This window comes from Protobothrops mucrosquamatus, unplaced genomic scaffold (genome assembly GCF_001527695.2).
Source record: "Protobothrops mucrosquamatus isolate PMUCROS unplaced genomic scaffold, P.Mucros_1.0 scaffold_135, whole genome shotgun sequence".
NCBI classification, from domain to species: domain Eukaryota; kingdom Metazoa; phylum Chordata; class Lepidosauria; order Squamata; family Viperidae; genus Protobothrops; species Protobothrops mucrosquamatus.
Window position 1 is genome coordinate 898,771 of NW_015386211.1, and position 13,931 is coordinate 912,701.

General features: G+C 35.4%; 1 protein-coding gene across 2 annotated transcripts in view; it reads left to right on the forward strand.

Moving 5' to 3' along the window:
• Window positions 1-13,931, forward strand: part of AFDN (afadin, adherens junction formation factor) — a 90,175-nt gene that overhangs the window by 64,244 nt on the left and 12,000 nt on the right. For both annotated transcript variants that reach the window (XM_029284563.1, XM_015818412.1), the window contains 7 exons: window positions 5,760-5,825; window positions 5,958-6,031; window positions 8,642-8,760; window positions 9,795-9,989; window positions 10,407-10,498; window positions 10,594-10,782; window positions 12,067-13,089. In XM_029284563.1, the coding sequence (XP_029140396.1) occupies window positions 5,760-5,825; window positions 5,958-6,031; window positions 8,642-8,760; window positions 9,795-9,989; window positions 10,407-10,498; window positions 10,594-10,782; window positions 12,067-13,089 (1,758 nt within the window). The remainder of the gene's footprint in view (window positions 1-5,759; window positions 5,826-5,957; window positions 6,032-8,641; window positions 8,761-9,794; window positions 9,990-10,406; window positions 10,499-10,593; window positions 10,783-12,066; window positions 13,090-13,931) is intronic.

Here is a 13,931-nt window from a genome sequence, read left to right on the forward strand (position 1 = left end):
CAGCCGAACTCTGGAAGCCTGCCTGAATACCCGTATTTTCCGGCGTATAAGACGACCGGGCGTATAAGACGACCCCCGACTTTTGAGAAGATTTTCAGGGTTTAGAAAGTCGTCTTATACGCCGGAAAATACGGTACCTCACAGGTTTGTTTTGTGGAGGGAGTGAATTGGAGAAGAAAGTATACAGTGTTTAGCTCCCAGAGAAAAGATGGGATATGAGGAGTGAAATAAATAGCAAATAGTTACCAAGTTCCACAAATGAAATTTCTTTTTATTGATTTTTAAGGAAGAGTTCACATGGATGTTGGTTTGACATTTATTTCTCTTAAAACAGTATGTAAATAATTTCTAAATGTTATTTTGGCAGTGATATTGCTTTTGTGCACCAAATATGCTGTTTTTTTGTCTCAAAAGCTATTGATTCACTGAATATTTTGCATTAAGATGCAAACAGAACATGTTGTAAGGTCATATCTGACTTCTTCTATGAGTGTTTGGTTTTGAAAAGTTCTTAGTATAATTTTATTAACAAGTGAACAATTTCACTAGCCTTTTTGAAGCAAGAGAAAAATTAGCTTGTTGAATGAGACAATGGAATAATGTATAAGCTTGATATGTCTAGGCTCCCTAAAATTTCTATTAATCTGATCACTTAGATTGATTAATTTGTCTTTATTTACCAAGAAGCAAATTCTGAGAAAGATTCAGCAGGGAGTCAAGTTTGTTTTACTCTTGAAGCCAAAATTCCTCTAGTAGAGAGTTAAAACTTAATTAAAGTAACCTTAGTAGACGAGAAGTATATTTTTCTTTTTGTAATTTTAATAGGATTAATGTATAATCAGCTTAAGTATTTTTAATGCCTTTTAAAGGTTCTGTAATAAAGAGTTGATAAACTTCAGACTTTCTGCTAAAGAGATGGTACTTTTAGGTGTTATTATCTAAAATTAAAGAAGACAATTTTTGAAAAGGGATATCATTGGTCTTCATATAAGTGGCATTTTAGCCATTGAGAAATATCTGGCAATTTGAAATTGTTGACTTCATGCCTTGTCATTGAGTAACCAAATGCAAATTTTTGGCTGCTTTTTAAAACAAATTTCTGAACTAACCAAATTTTTAATCAATTCAATCAGTACATACTTTTATGTTTGGAATAGTGAGATTCCACTGACTTCACTGCTAAAGAAGACTACTTCTAATTCATAATATTCCTGAAATAATAACTACAATACCCAACCACTTTTTAGTTAATAAGGGATTAACTAAATCTGTTATTAACGGTGAATGGCAGGGATGTGGTATAAGATCAAACGTCTAAAAAGCCAGATATGTTTCTGTTAGCATATTGTTTACAACATTGGCATTCTATATGAGCATAGCCATTCTGAACTGAAGGACAATAGTTATAATTCCAGTCTCTTTTGAGTGGGTTTTCTACTGTTGCTGTGATGATTTCCAGTTGCTGACATTTAAATAGTTGCTTGCCCATAATAGTACCAAGAAGTACACTTTGGGTGGCAAAAATTGGATTATTTGGGGTTCAGGAATAATAATACTCTTGAGAGCGAGGGCAAAATTTAGTAGTATTATGTCTAAAATAGGTTTTGATGTTAAATGCTGCTTAACTTCCAACCACACTATGGTTACATTTTATGAAATCCAGATGAGTTGGAAGCAGTGTGTGCATGCAGTTTACTTTAGAAATATATCACTTGGAGGAGGAGGGAGGGAGGGGAGGAGCCAGCATTTGATTTCTTCAAATCTGAGAGCCAGCACTTTACTTCCTGTTTAATTTGGATTTTCTATATCTTGTACAATAGAGTGATTGATTTTTTTCTAGGCAGTATCTTCATTTTAATAAAGCTTTTAAATGAAAATCAGAGTAGCAAAGCTGTGTATGAGTTGGACTATTATATCGATTGTAGCTAGTGTTGATAGATGTTACGCAGCATCAGTTCCTGGCCAAATTATCCTGCTGGGTGTTTTGGAAAATCTAGCAGACTGAAAGTTGTGCTTAAAGTCTAAGAAACAAGTGAGGAGTTATATTTTCTGGAATTACAATGTGGTTTTCAGTTGTTGGAAGAACAGAATCCTTGGTAAGTCTCTACAGCGAAAGTTTCCCTATAAACTTATAATTTTAATATTCTTCCTAATCTTCCATTTAATCTAAAATTGTTTGGCAAATGAATTTTTGGAGCACTGCTTTTATAACATTACTATCTATTTGAATTTATGGCATTAAAAAAAACAAATGAATTATACATAAAGCTTGTTCCTATTATCTGATATTAAATGAAAAGTACAGTGGCAGGTTTTAATTTCTGTAACTTGTAAATAACAATTGTTATATTAAGTGTTGAAAAATAAGGTCTAATTTAAGCACTTTGTGTTGGTTGATAAAATGGATGTACTATTTAAATCCTGGACATACAAAAATGAACAATTTGACATTAATAAATAAAAGAATTAACAGGCTTTGCAAATGTTCCCATTTCATAAATTTTCATGTAAGTAAAATAAATGTTGGTATCATTTGATTCTGATCTTAGAAAGCAAAAAATATTTTAAAATGTCTTAACAGGTTATTTAATAGATTGACAACAACAATTTTAGCTGATCACATTTGCTGTTCTTTGTTTTTAGTTGCTTTTACAAAGAAAGTAAAGAAAAAAAATCAGTTTACAATGATTAAAATTGTAAAGAAAAGTGAAACAAATTTAGTGGGAAACTTGAAAATATGTTACATTAAATAATCTTAAAAAGCCAAACAAAAAGGCTTAACTGTATCTATGCTGTGTGTGTGTGTGTGTGTGTGTGTGTGTGTGTGTGTGTGTGTGTGTGTGTGTACAGATGTCTGTCTCCATGTGTATTTTTATGTATGGAACAGTATAACGAGAAAACAGCATAATGTTAGGCATGCTTATTTGTAGGTATGTGTATGTACACCCACAATAACTGTGTTTAACATTCATAGCTGAAGCCCTATTTTTATTCCAATTCATAAAAAGATACAATTGCATTTGACTTCTAAACTTTCCTCTTTTTAAAGTGCTTGATCACATTTGATTTTTTTTATCCTGAAATTTGTCTTACTTTTCCTTTCAAGTTGTCATACTTAAAATTTTCAGTTAAATTACATTCTGTTTAGTAGCCTCTCTTGAAAAATATACAGAAGCTGGAAATAATAGTATTTGATCACTTGTTTTTTTTATCTCAGAAATAAGTGACCATTGTACACACACGATAAATTCATTAGATGGAAATAAGGCTTTCCTCAAAATTTGTAACAAAACCACTCACCTGAGGGAGGGAAGCAGGCAGGCCATTTTCACTGGAATTGCTTCCTCTGTACTTCCTTGCATCATCTAAAAACTACTTCTACTGTACAGATCATTAGGAAGAAATAGGAAATTAATAACATGGCTTCTAATAGAAGCTTTACTATTTATAAGAAGCTATTATGAATCTTTATATTTTATTACATTTTGGGATACATCAGGACTTTATAAAAGTAGTGGAGTTATATCTTTTTCTGGTTTAATTCTGGAGGGAGTAATTTTTAAAAACCCTTTGAACTAGTTTTTTTGTCACTTGAATTGCTGAGTGTTCATGAAAATATTTTTTTTTCATTGTAATATTAAAACATTCCTCTGACCATTAGCCTACAAGCTACTTGGAATTCGTCTCCAATGTTACACATCAGATTTCTACTTATGAGTATTAACCTTGTTCTACTCTGCCCACTTCACTCCAACTGAGTTAAATCAAAGTTTACTCTGCAGTATTTTCAGTGAAAGGGATGATACATGCTAAGCTTGTGCAATATTGTACTTTGGATTTGATAACAAAAATTATTTTGGAGCATGTAGAGATGCTCATGTACTTGCTTTATCAGCAACTCCTTAAAAGTACTGTGAGCTTTTACCAGGATTGTTGTGATGCACCACTCTTCAATCCAAAATGCTACCTGTTTCTAATAAAGTACTTCAGAGATATTCTTCATTGATCTGCAAAGGATGCTGCAGGGACACTTGTCCCTTTATATGTTTATTAAACACTAAGTTTTGTGTAATTCTGCACTATCATATTTTTATTGTATTCACCTGAAACGCCAAAATGTTCAAGGAAAGTGGAATCATAGTCTTATTGAATATTATTTTATTATTATTAATCATCATGGAAATTGATATATTCCAGTGGTAACAGCTGTTAGGAAACCTTTAACGAATAGATTAACCTAGTGGCTATGAGTAATTTCTCTGTGAAAATGGTCAACTTACTCATTTATTTATTTATTTATTTATTCATTCATTTATTCAATTTTTATCCCGCCCTTCTCCTTACGGACTCAGGGCGGCTGACAGCCTTATAAAACAAATACAACAATAAATACCCAATACCCAATTTAAAACCTAATTAAAAAGAAATATTTACTATGGCCAATATAATTAAAATTTCTCTTAAAACCCCACTAAAAATTCCCCTAGGCCAATCCCGCTTGTTGGAAGAGCCATGTCTTCAGGGCGCGGCGGAAGGAGGGGAGATCCGGGATCACCCGGATCTCTGGGGGTAGTTCGTTCCAGAGGGTGGGAGCTCCCACCGAGAAGGCCCTCCCCCTGGAGGTCGCCAGCCGGCACTGTCTGGCTGACGGCACCCTGAGGAGACCCACTCTGTGGGAGCGTACCGGCCGATGGGAGGTAATCTGCGGCAGAAGGCGGTCTCGGAGATATCCAGGTCCGATCATCAGAGTTGATTCAGGTGATTTACCTGCTGCCTTTCTTCTCCACCATTGTATACCAAAGTTGTATACTTGGTGGAAAAAAACAACCACCACAGACATCACATATCATTTTTAGACTAAATATATTCAGAACTTTTTACTTAGGAACATTGTTGGAAACATGTACACAAGTTGTCAGAGAGCTCCATAGACTATCCAGGAATTAAGTGTTTGCATTGACCTCTACTGCAGCAAGGAGCAACTCTATTGCAAATGCTACTCCTTGCACCCCAGCTTCTGTAAAGGAAATTTCTCATACTTGATGTCCGTAACCAAAAGAATAAAAAATACAATAGAGTTAGTTGCCAAAGGTCTGAATTAAGAGCCACATGACCGGAAATAACATCAGACAATGCTGGCTCCCTCAGCTAAGAAATGGAGATGAGTACCGCCCCCTAGAATTGGACAGGACTGGATAGGGAAAACCTTTACCTTTACTTTTAGGAATATTTACCTCCAACTTTATAGACCGACTTCCAAATATATAATTTCTTCCATTCCAGTCTGAAATACAAAAACAGCAATAGTGGTTATCCTTGTTAGAATTCTTAAAAGTCTGTAAAATGCTTTATACATAGTTGAGATGGCTTTATTACTGATACTTAGATGATGCATAAGATGATGGTAAATTCCATAGAAGTGTATAAAATATTGCTAGAAGGAATGTATCTCTCCAGAGGTTGTTAGCTTGAATTCCCACCATCACTCATTGTTAAGCAATGCTACTTATTTTATTTTGTTGCTAAAAATGTGTTGTCTTATGTAGTGTATTATAATAAATACATTATATTCTATAATATATTTATAGTTAAATATATTTCTTAAGGTTGCTACAACTCTTTAAAAACTTATATTGTGATCCATTGTATGGATATTTGGAAATAAGAGAATCTAAATCAGTTAGATCACTCTCTTATAAAATGTCTTTATGATCCTAGCCTTACATCATTTTTTAAAAAATTGCTTTATATCTTTTTAGGGTGCCGGTCAAGATAAACTTGGCATCTATGTCAAATCTGTGGTAAAAGGTGGCGCTGCAGATGTGGTTAGTAATACTTGTAATTATTATAAAAAATGTTCACTTAGTGTTTTAATTTCAAATATTTCTAAACTGCATGAAATCTCTTTTCATGCCATGTTAAATAATATAATTCTGTTTTGTCAAATATGTAACCAGGATGGTCGATTGGCTGCAGGGGATCAGCTGCTTAGTGTGGATGGGCGTAGTTTGGTTGGACTTTCTCAAGAAAGGTATATTATACTCTGGAAATTGTAAACATAGTAACAGATATTGGTGCATTATGTAAAACAGGTGTGACTTGTTTGTTTTCCATATTTTTTCTTCTTATCTATATATGGTGGGGTCTAGGATAACTTGTTGCAGCCATTTCGCTGTGGCCATCTCACTGCAGCCAACTCACTATGGACAATTCCATGTGAGATAACTCAGTGCCATAAATGTTATCCACCGCTGTTTCTTTGACATTGTTTCCACCCCATGTGGAGTTGCCTGCAGTGAGTTGTTCCACAGCGAGTTGGCCATGGCGAGATGGCTGTGGCAGATTGTCCTATTCCATATGTGGTGGTGCTTAAAAGTTTGGGAACCCTTCTGATTTTTCAAAATTATACTTGTTCATTTATTTATTGTGGAAAATGGTCCAAAACTACAATATTTCTGCCTGACAAACGTATGTGGGCAGCAACTTATTGCTTCCAGTGTCTTTTAATCAGTTCTTTGCATTGGTTTGGAGGAATTTTAACCCATTTCTCCTCACAGAACCACTTCGGCTCTAGGATGTTGTAGGCTTCCTTGCTTCAGGTCCTTCCTGATGAGGTTACTTTCTTACTTGGATTTTGCCATTCCCAAACATTAACTTTTTTTTGCTTTAACCATTCCTTGATTGTTTGACTTTTGTGTTTTGGATCATTGCCTTGCTGGATGGCCCACTTTCTTTTGAGCTTTGGATCACAGACAGATTCCCTGACGTTTTTTAAAAAAGATTTTTATCCCGCCTTTTATTTCATATACAACTCAAGGCAGTGAACATACTAATACTCCTTGCTCCTCCTATTTTTCCTCTAACAACTCTAGGTTGTAGGTTGGGCTGAGAGAGAGAGTGAAGGCCCAAAGTTACCCAGCCAGTTTTTCATGACTAAGTTGGGACAAGATCTACTAAATCCCCTGTTTTCTAGGTCAGTACCTTAACCATTATACCAAAATTCCAGTAGAATTTGCTGGTACAATTCAGAATTTATATTCCATCAATGATGGCAAGCCATCCCTGTCCAGAGAGAGCAAAGAGGCCTAAACTGCTTTGATACTGCCACTGTGTTTTACACATGGAGTAAAAATTCTTATGCTGGAATACAATTTTTATCTTTTGCCAAACATAATGCTATTTATTTAAGCCAAAAAGTTCTATTTTGGTCTCATTCATCCATAGAGTGTGCTTCCAATAGCTTGGCTTTTCCACAAGGTCTTTCACAAACTGTAATTAACAGTGTTCTTTTTGGAGAATAGTGGCACTCTTGCAACACTGCCATGCACACTATTGTTGTTCACTATTCTCCTGATGGTGACTCCTGAGAACACAAGGTCATAGGTCATATTTATGCAGAAATATTGAAACAAAAAGGGTTCACAAACTTTTAAGCACAGTTGTAGCTTGCAGTATTTCTGGAAGTTATAAAAGCTATGAAGCATAAGCATAACTGCTTCTCATATCTGTCAATCTGTTGAGCAGGAGATAATTGAATAATATACCTGAGCATTGTATTGCAGGCTGTAGTACCACTATTAGAATTTTAAGGAGAATTAGACAGCTTGTGACTCACTGGATCATTGTTTCATTTTCTTACCTAAACAGAGAAACAGAATGACCACAGGTGGGCAAAAATACAGTAGCAGTGGGAGTGACTTCTGACTCCCTGTCGACTTCCCCATTGATGTTCCTTGTGGGAAGCTGGCAGTGAGCATCAGAAATTTCCTTTCCCTTCCCTTCCCTTCTCCCTATGAAACAGCATTTAGCCCAATTCAAGGTTACAAAACAGATGCAAACATTTAGTAGTATATAAATAACTTCTTGCCTGGTATGAAAAAGATGTGGCATAATTCACTTGTTTTTACTATGATATTCCTTATAGAATCCAAAGGGCTGCGCTAGAACTCAAATGTAGTGCCGAAAAATCAGTTCTTGTTCCTAATATGCAAATATTCATTGCTTATAAATGAGGCTTGGGCACATCATTATGGGAAATAGACAAAAAAATGAACATTTGATTTCAGGTGGTTTGTACCCAAATCAAATATTAGAATATTTTATCTATATATGGAATGAAACGGGGCTTTTCTGTTTCAATTATAGACTAAACTGCAGTTGTTTCAGGCAGAATTTTTGGGGCAGAAGGGAAGAGAACAGAAAAATGTCAAAGGCATCAGTAACTATAGCTGAAGGCAGGCAGGAAAGAGAGGGAGACAGGAAAGAGAAGGAAGATCAAGGGATGCACAGGCTAGTAAAATATTCTAAGCAGCAGAAGTGAGAGAAAATATGCTTTGTACTTACTTACTTACCCCAGGATCCTTGAAAGTTTGCTTTGGCCAAAACCCAAAGCGACAGGAACATTCTGATTTTTATTTCTGCTGAACTTAGCCAGATAGAAATTATTTGCTAGAATGACAAGGATTTGATGTGTTTCTTTGTGTTTCTTTTCTATTTTGTAAACAGTTCTATTGGATTCCCATAACTTACTTATATTCATTGTGTATATTTTTCTACTGACTAAATGCTTCAAATTTGCCCTGTCCTAGTTTGTTACTACTGATTCTTGCAAACTCACCATTATATTTCCAAACTTACTCAGAGCTGCAGAACTGATGACAAGAACAGGAACAGTTGTCACGCTAGAAGTGGCAAAACAAGGAGCTATTTACCATGGTTTAGCAACACTATTAAATCAACCATCTCCAATGATGCAAAGAGGTAAACAACTAAAATACATTTGTCCACATATGAAATATATATAGAAATTCAATTTTAAAAATTATTATAAAAATAAGGCATATTCAAGTACTTAGTATGTATTCTGACATGCTCATTGCTCTCTCTCCCTCAAGAAAGCTAAATTAAAGACCTAGTTAAGTTCTGCTCTAAGCAGTAACATGGAATTGGCTTGCCACCTCCTTTTTCTAGAATGTTTTTTCAACGTTCCAGACTAGCCTACTATTGTAGAATTGTCCATTGGTTTTCATTTGGTACCAACAAGTTTTAATCCTGGAAAACTTTTTCAAGATTAACCAGCTACTACCTGCTTTTGAGCATCCATGGAAGGACTTACAAGTATTACTTTGCAAGGATTGTTACTCTTAAAATCTTACTGAATTCAATGGGATGCTTAGTCTTAAGCATATTCCATATAGGATTATCCTCTTGACTGAGTGAGATTTATATCCTCAGAATATTAGCAACACTCCTTTCTCAATTTGTTGTTCTTAAAAGGGAATTATAATGAATTGATGAAAAAGCAGAGATTTGTGTTGTAAAGCATTTTTTTGTTAAAGAGGTTTTATTGAAAGATGTTTGTTTTTTCTAATATTTTTGGGCATGTGTAAAATTAGTCTAAAGACTAATCTGTGTAGTCTGCTACTGTTGGTGTGAATTTTAGCTGTTCTTCGAACTCTCAAACATTGCTTTTTTTTCCCAACTATAGAACACGATTATAATTTTAATAGGGAAACTGGAAATATAACCTGGAACATTAAGTAGGTAGTATAGACTGGAGAGAGTCAAGAGCATTCCATCTGAGTTCTACAGGACCAGGAAATGCAAGCAAATTTGCAACTAATTTATTTTGTCTGCCTGATTTTGTTTATATGAATTTTGGTTTTTGAAACTGCACATATGAAGAAGGTTAAGGGAGAATTTAGAAATGGGGTCTCTTTTACCTTCGTTGCAGACCAGAAGAATTAGTATGTTTCTCTCTCTCTCTCTCTTTCACACATACACTCATTGTTCAGTTTCAGATCGCCGTGGCTCAGGTAAACCCCGACCAAAGAGTGAAGGTTTTGAGCTATATAACAATACTGCTCAGAATGGATCACCTGAAAGCCCTCAGCTGCCTTGGACAGAATATAATGAACCAAAGAAGTTACCAGCGGATGATAGACTGCTGAAGAATCGAGCTGATCACCGATCTAGTCCCAATGTAGCAAGTAAGCAAGTACCAGCTTTTACAACTGTTTCTGTGAATTAACACCTGAAATAAGCCTAAAGGGATTGGAATTTATATAACGAACTGTCACATAAATTAAATTGGTAAAAATGAAATTTATTTTCTTAACTAATTATTTAAATAATCTTATTAATTATTTAAATAAACTATATGGCTGCACCACTCAAACACTGACCCTGTGTAGTGTATCACACAGGAACTCAAAGCTCAAGGAAAAAAGCCACATTTTATTGTCCTTCTGAAGACTGATACGGTCAAGGCCAGTCACATCTTATGGGGGAGACTGTTGCAAAGGGCTGGCACCACAGCGGAGAAGAAAAAGCTAATAAATCCTGTGGTCCCTGTTTGAATGTTTATTTTGCATTTGTTAACATTTAAATCTGCTTGCTTTCAATAGATCAGCCTCCAAGTCCTGGGACCAAAAAGGCTTATACTGGAGGAACTACAAATAAGATAACTTCAGTGTCTACTGGAAATCTTTGCACAGAGGTTAGAAGTAGTGAAAAAATCTTTACCTGTGAATATTTATAAAATGTTTGATACTATTTTTGACATCTGTAAATGATCTTTCCATATTTACGCAGGAACAGATACTACCAGCTAGACCGGAAGCATATCCAATTCCAACACAAACTTATACCAGAGAGTATTTCACATTTCCAGCCTCCAGGTCTCAGGATCGAATGGGCCCTGTTCAAAATCAATGGGCAAGTTATGAAGAAAAGCCCCAAATTCCTGCTGAAAGTAATCACTATATCAATAATGCAAATCAGGTTAGAAATAATTTGCTTCATCAAATTAGTAGTTTGGGGATTGTGGGTAGAACAAGAATTATGATGACTAGAACTGGTCTAGTATTAAGTTGTTGTAAAAATACCTTCATATTTTATTATATTTTGCTATTCCTAAAATACAGTATTTGGCCAGCTTCTAAACTAGAATCTTGTAGTCATTTATATTGTGTTTGAAATCTGCTGCTTGCTTGTATTGTGTTTGAAAAGCTATCAATTTATATTTGGATTTGAGGGCTGAAATGCAGAAGAAGTCTGATAATATTTTTTTTTTAAATCACATTTAGAGCTTTTGAGAAAGAACTGCTGTATAGGAATAAGAGTATGTTAATTTTTACAAACTATAGAATGCCTGGTTTATCTTTGTTTTCTTTTAAGATATTACTAATCTGTCAATGCATTTTAATCATGTGCATTGTATTCGGTGCTTTTGGACTAATAGAGCATAAGAAATGCATTCATTGAAAACAAAGCGTTTTAGGTCATAATTAAGGTCTTTGAAAGAGAAGTACAGAAATGTTGCTTTTGTTCATAGCTGCCAGCTCTTCTATCTGGTCTGTTTTGTATTTAAAATAAATTGTAGAAGTACACAACAAGGCTTGTGAAGCTTATAAGCAGATTAGAAATTTTCAGGTATTTGGTATGTTATTATTATATTTCTGTACAGCAGTTGTATTTTATATTTAATACTGCAGATATTCACAGCAGCACAGTATCTTTTGACAATTGAGCATTTAATAAGGAATTTATAGTTTGTTTAAATTTCAGTATTGCGGAAGTAAAAAAAAAGGAGATGAATAATAAGGTGGGATGAACAAATAGTTCCTTTTTCTTTGCAATATTGGTATATGTGTCTATGTGTGTGTGCAATTATACTAAAAGTTGCCAAAGCAGTGGGAGGAATGATGTTAGTTATTCATATAAGCTCTTAGACCTAAATATTTCTGGGAGCACAAGTTATAAAAGTGATAATAGTTTGGCATTATTCTGAGGAAAAGTATAAAGCGTGGATTCTGCTGATGTTGAACATATGCCAAGATAGTTTCAAAATCTTGTCTCAGGTTGTTTTAGAGTTGGTTTAACTTGATTGGAATGAAAAGCTGAATGTAGGGTTTCAAATTTATAATGTATACCACTTGTTAAAATGCTGATTTTTAAGAACAAGTGAGTAATCATTGTGCAAAGGTAATAAACTGGCATTTAGTTCTTGATGTATGGCATATTAATATGTGGAAACTAATGTTATATTCTTTATTTTTTTTTAAGCGCGTAACACGTTCTCAAGAGGAACTACGGGATGATAACATTTATCAGGCAGACAGGAATCAATTAGAAGTTGCCATGCAAAAAGATATGGAATATATGGAGAGAAAATCAGATAGCGATCCATGGATGAATTCTTCTGTGGATTCTAGCACATCAAGCCAGGAGCATCTAAACAATTCCTCTAAATCTATCCCCTCTGGATCTTCTTTAACCAAAAGTGGACCTGGACGCTGGAAAACACCTATAGTTACTCAATCAATGTTGCTGGCAGTTTCTCAGTCCACAAGGACAGACCTTCCTCCCCCTCCCCCTCCCCCACCCATGCACTATGCAGCTGAGTTTGATGGACTGCAAATGGATTTACCTCTCCCACCACCACCTCCACCTGCAAATCAGTTGGGGTCACAGTCCTCTCAGGTTGCTGCTGCTGCAGAGCACAAAAAGAGAGAAGAACACCAGAGATGGTATGAAAAGGAAAAAGCACGCTTGGAGGAAGAACGAGATAGGAAACGTCGAGAGCAGGAAAGAAAACTGGGGCAAATACGTGCTCAGCCACTAATGCCGGCTCAGTCGTTGCTTCCTCCTCTTCAGCAGGGGAAACCAGAGAAACCTTCCACACTGCAGAGGTCTCATGAGACTGTCATTAGAGAATTGCAGCCCCAACAACAGCCCCGAACCATTGAACGGAGAGATCTCCAGTATATCACCATAAGTAAAGAAGAGCTGTCCTCTAGTGATAGTCTGTCACCTGATCCCTGGAAAAGAGATGCTAAGGAGAAACTGGAGAAACAGCAGCAGATGCATATTGTGGATATGCTAAGCAAAGAGATTCAAGACCTTCAAAATAAGCCAGATCGAACTGGTGAAGAAAATGACCGCCTGCGCAAGCTCATGCTGGAGTGGCAGTTCCAGAAACGACTTCAAGAGTCGAAGCAAAAAGATGAGGATGAAGATGAGGAAGAAGATGATGACATTGATACTATGCTGATTATGCAACGACTAGAAGCTGAGAGAAGAGCAAGGGTAAAAATGAGAGAATCCGTTTAAAAAATGCATTTCATGGGCTAAAATTCCTGCATACTGCTACCATAAATAAAAATTAGTTATCACTACAGGATAAAGGAGGACTGGACTCTCATAATGTCCCTGTCTTTCATTGCATATAATGAAGTTGACCATTCTGATTTGTCAGTTAAGTGGTGTGTTGCAAGCTATTACCTAGAAATTGTTAGGGGGAGGTAACCTCCTTTCAAGTTCCTTTTTTAAAAAAACAAAATCCCTATTCTTAATATTTTATCAGTTTAATTTGTATGCTGCATATGTAATATTCCAGAACAGTGTAGCTTTTTTAATCTTGTCCATTGAAAGCTGTTTTAAATTTATGTTTCATCTTTTAATAGTCCATAGCATAACAGGATTTGGAATTTTCATTCCAAAGAGTAATGATTTTGTCTTTACCAGGAAAAATAGCTCTTTAATAAATCCACTTCTAAGAATACAGCTTCAAAAACAATCCTATACATTCGTCATCTTCAGGCTGGTGTCTTCAGCTTCGTGCTCTTAGGAGCACGAAGCTGAAGACACCAGCCTGAAGATGACGAATGTGACTTCGTCGAAACGTCGCCAAGGTACTTTTAATTCTACGCGGGAGAAAACCCGAATAACTAAAGACCTATTTGTGCTAGGGGGCTGTATAAATAACACTGATGAATGATCAAATTATAGCAGCAACTTGATTTCAAGTGGTTTTTTTTTTACAGCAATTGCTTTCTACGTTATGCTTCTTTTCCTGCTTTTAAAAGCTTTACTTTCCATTGCTGCTTTTAATGCATTTTCTTGCTAAATGCATAGCTTTTTTATTTATT